Raw genomic sequence first — 3,471 nt, forward strand, 5'->3', positions numbered from 1 at the left:
CGACTTTGCCGCTAAGGTTTATTTTAGCGACTCTAAGCGAGTGAAATGAATGAGTGCCCAACCCTGCCCCATGGACCCGGGCCGTGCTGCCACCCGAGCTGCGGGGACACTGCGGGGACACTGCGGGGACACTGCCGGCACCGGGGCCTGTCCGGCTCCTGACAGCAGCCCAGCTGCCGGTTGCTTGACTTATTCCTCTCTTACCCCTGTATATTTTGCAACACCTTCAATCCACGCTTGGTTTGGTCGATTTTTTAGATTTTTTTTAATCCTCCCGCCGACAATGCTGTTTTTTCTTGTTTGAAAACTTTACAAACAAACGGGAGGAAAACCCAATCGGCATTTTCCTCTCCAGAGCCAAGCAGGGGCTGTTCAGGGTCTCTCTCCTATCAACTGGACATTGCAAGCACTGTGCTGCTTCAGAATGTCTGTATAAACCCCAAGCGCGGATTTCCCCTTGAGCGCGCTTTACACAGCAGTGAACTCCCGCTTTCTAGTTCCTGCCATCGGATATTGCAGAATACTAAAAACGAAACCTCCGTTCTCTCGCTTAGAAAAAAAAAAAAATTTAAATCAGCACATATTTGGTTGATGGTTTCCTCCCGGCCCTGTTTATTTAATCTGACTGTATGATAGATAGCGTCAGATAGTGATTTTGTACACATTAGGCCATTCTGTTTCTTTTTTTCTTTTTTCTGGGTTTTTTTTTTTTTTCCAAATGGATGAACAAACTCGGCGCTGGAAAAGCTGCATAAATGCAGTGCCGCCCCTTTAAAAGAGCGGAGATGTTTTTGAGATGTATTACTATATTAGGTGACATGGAACTTTGCATCTCTCATACCATCACCGCAATGTTGGCCAATAGAAAGCTAAAGTCACCCAAAAACTGCCTAGTCCCTCCTTCCCTGGCCTTATGGTCTGCTCCTACCTGCCTGCAGTGCACAAGTCACGGCTACTCGCGGGAATGCTATGTGCCCCCTCCGGGAGCCCACGCTCCACCGCTGCTCCACCTTGGCTGCTCCCCACCTACTTTTCCATGACCCTGGGCTGCGGCCGCTGCCCCGCTGTCCTCCGCAATGTTCCCTAGCCCTGTGACGACGACCCCCTTCTCGGTGAAGGATATTCTGAACCTGGAGCAGCAGCAGCAGAGCGGCCTGGGCTCCATGGAGTTGGCGTCGCTGTCCTCCCCGTCCTGCATGCTGGCCACCTTCAAGCAGGAGGCGTTCAGCGCTGAGCCCCCGGCCCTGCCCGACCTGCGGGAGGAGCTGCCCGAGCAGCCCCCCAGCAAAACCTTCCCCGGCTCCTACTACGTGAAAAGTTACGTGGAGATGGACTCGGCCAAGGAGGCCAAGGCAGACAAGAAAGGTAAAGCCAAGCGCTGCTGCCCGGCTCGGGGAGAAAGGGAGGGCAGGGGGATGGTGACCACCAGCCGGGGTTGGGCGCTCGGCCGAGGGTCCCCAGGGCTGCAGGGGAAGAGGGGACAGCGCGGGGTTGTGCTCGGTCTGGGGGCTCTGAGAGCGGCAGCGACTTCATGCCCTGCCGGGCCCTGCAGGAGCGGGGCTGAGCGGGAGGGTCCCGCTGCCCCCGGCCTGGAGACCCCCGGGCTGTGCTCCTGGGCAGAGCTGCAGGGGAACACGCGAGGCCTCGAGTTCCTACAGAAACCAAGCGACAAATCTGAGTCCTAGCTCGGTCGGGGTGGCATTCAGCACAAAACTCCGTGCGATAAATCCAGGCTGGGCACAGGCGGCCGCGGCTCACATCAGTGCACGGAGCACGGTTATTTTTAAACAAAAAAGAGGGAAAATTTGTTAAACGGGTGCTTAAAGAGAGGGGCACGGCCGGTCGCGTTGCCACAGTGGCCTTTAAGGCAGGGGAAGAGCCAGGGCTCGCTCACGTTTTCACGCTGCTTATTAAACATCGATTCATTATTTTTTGCACAATTTTTTCCTCCCCTTTTTCCCTTTATTTTGCCGCAGAACTGTGTTCCCTACACAAGAGCCTGGAGCAGGAGAAAAGAGACCTGGAAGATCCCGAGCGCCCCAGACAGCGGAAAAGGAGGAAACCTCGCGTCCTCTTTTCTCAAGCCCAAGTCTACGAACTGGAGAGAAGGTTCAAGCAGCAGAAATACCTCTCTGCCCCCGAGAGGGACCACCTAGCGAACGTCCTAAAGCTCACCTCCACCCAGGTGAAAATTTGGTTCCAGAATCGAAGGTACAAATGCAAAAGGCAGAGACAGGACCAGACCCTGGAAATGGTGGGGATCCCTCCCCCGCGGCGGATCGCCGTGCCGGTGCTGGTGCGCGATGGGAAGCCCTGCCTGGGGGAATCTTCTCCCTACAGCTCGCCCTACAATGTCAGCATTAACCCCTACAGCTACAACGCTTACCCCGCGTACACCAACTACAACAGCCCCGCCTGCAACGCCAACTACAACTGCAACTACCCCTCCATGCAGCCCATGCAGCCCTCGGCGGCCGCCAACAACTTCATGAACTTCAGCGTGGGGGACTTGAATTCGGTGCAGACGCCCATCCCGCAGGGCAACGCGGGCATCTCCACATTGCACGGCATCCGAGCCTGGTAGAGCCCCGGCCCGCTGCCCCCAGGGACCGCCGGCGATGGAGGGGCTGCGGGGCGCCTGCGAGCGGGGCTCGGGACATTTCCAGGCTGCGGGGGGATGAGGACGGTTCGGAGGAGCATCCCGGCGGAGCTCACGAGTGTGGTGGCCATTCCCGGGGTGGGGGGTCGGGATTTCGTGCGGGGCCAGGCGGGCGATGCCCGCATTTCCCGGCCTTTCTCGCTCCCCTTCCACCGGGCTCTTCACCCTGCTAATTCTCCTCCTTCCTTCCTACAAACCAGCCGGTAATTTCGCTCGACGTGTTCCCAACAACACCTAGCCAAGCCCTGCAACTCTGTAATTTTTTTTTTTTTTTAACTTTTACTCTATACTAATTATTATTGACCTCCACATTTAATTTTTGCACTTCCCGTACGGTCCCCGCTGTTCGGTCCGTCCAGCATCTCGCCACCCCCAGGTCTCCCTTGCGAGGCTGTTTTCACCAGCCTGGGCAGGGATGAGGACAAATCCCCAGCCCAGCCCGGCCGAGGGACACAGACACTCCGGCCCGCCAGGTCCCGTAGGGTTATGCACTAAAAACGTGAGTTAGTATGGAAATGCACTGTCCGTCCCTTCGTACGTGTTGCCCTTTGCTGTACAAGCTGACGGAGATCAGCGCGTTGTCATTAAAGAGAGTGGCTGAACCTCGGCGTCCCTGGCGTTCCTTGCGCATCCCGGGGCTCTCCCGGGCCGCCTGCCCGCTCCGGGATCCTTTCTTTCCCTGCCGCTCCCCCGGGTTGTGCAGCCCTCCCGAACGTTCGGCATTCCCGTTTTACCACCGGCGAACGGTGTTTGTGTTTTAACGATTTTTAAAGGTCGTTTTCAAGCCGCTTTTGGAGCTCCCAGCTCGGGCA

The 3,471-nt window shown here is 56.8% G+C and overlaps 1 protein-coding gene across 2 annotated transcripts; it reads left to right on the forward strand.

Annotated features, from left to right (window-relative positions):
* Nucleotides 1–899: 899 nt before the first annotated feature.
* On the forward strand, nucleotides 900–3,261 carry NKX2-5 (NK2 homeobox 5). Of its 2 annotated transcripts, XM_085073990.1 has the most exons (3): nucleotides 900–1,365; nucleotides 1,977–2,211; nucleotides 2,374–3,261. In XM_085073990.1, exons 1-3 carry the CDS (start codon nucleotides 1,077–1,079, stop codon nucleotides 2,582–2,584), a joined length of 735 nt encoding a protein of 244 aa, XP_084930116.1. In that variant the 5' UTR covers nucleotides 900–1,076; the 3' UTR covers nucleotides 2,585–3,261. The 2 variants fall into 2 exon arrangements, with proteins under 2 accessions (XP_084930116.1, XP_084930115.1); XM_085073989.1 differs by having other exon boundaries at nucleotides 905–1,365; nucleotides 1,977–3,261.
* The last annotated feature ends 210 nt before the right edge of the window (nucleotides 3,262–3,471 follow it).

The sequence above is a fragment of the Lichenostomus cassidix genome, chromosome 13 (genome assembly GCF_008360975.1).
Source record: "Lichenostomus cassidix isolate B80296 chromosome 13, HeHo_3.0, whole genome shotgun sequence".
In the NCBI taxonomy this organism is placed as follows: Eukaryota; Metazoa; Chordata; class Aves; order Passeriformes; family Meliphagidae; genus Lichenostomus; species Lichenostomus cassidix.

What these genes read in the sequence shown, in the direction of transcription:
- NKX2-5 (XM_085073989.1), top strand. Translation starts at nt 1,077, where the DNA reads ATGTTCCCTAGCCCTGTGACGACGACCCCCTTCTCGGTGAAGGATATT. An exon ending in GGCCAAGGCAGACAAGAAAG is followed by an intron (nt 1,366 to 1,976) that starts GTAAAGCCAAGC and finishes ATTTTGCCGCAG; the next exon opens with AACTGTGTTCCCTACACAAG.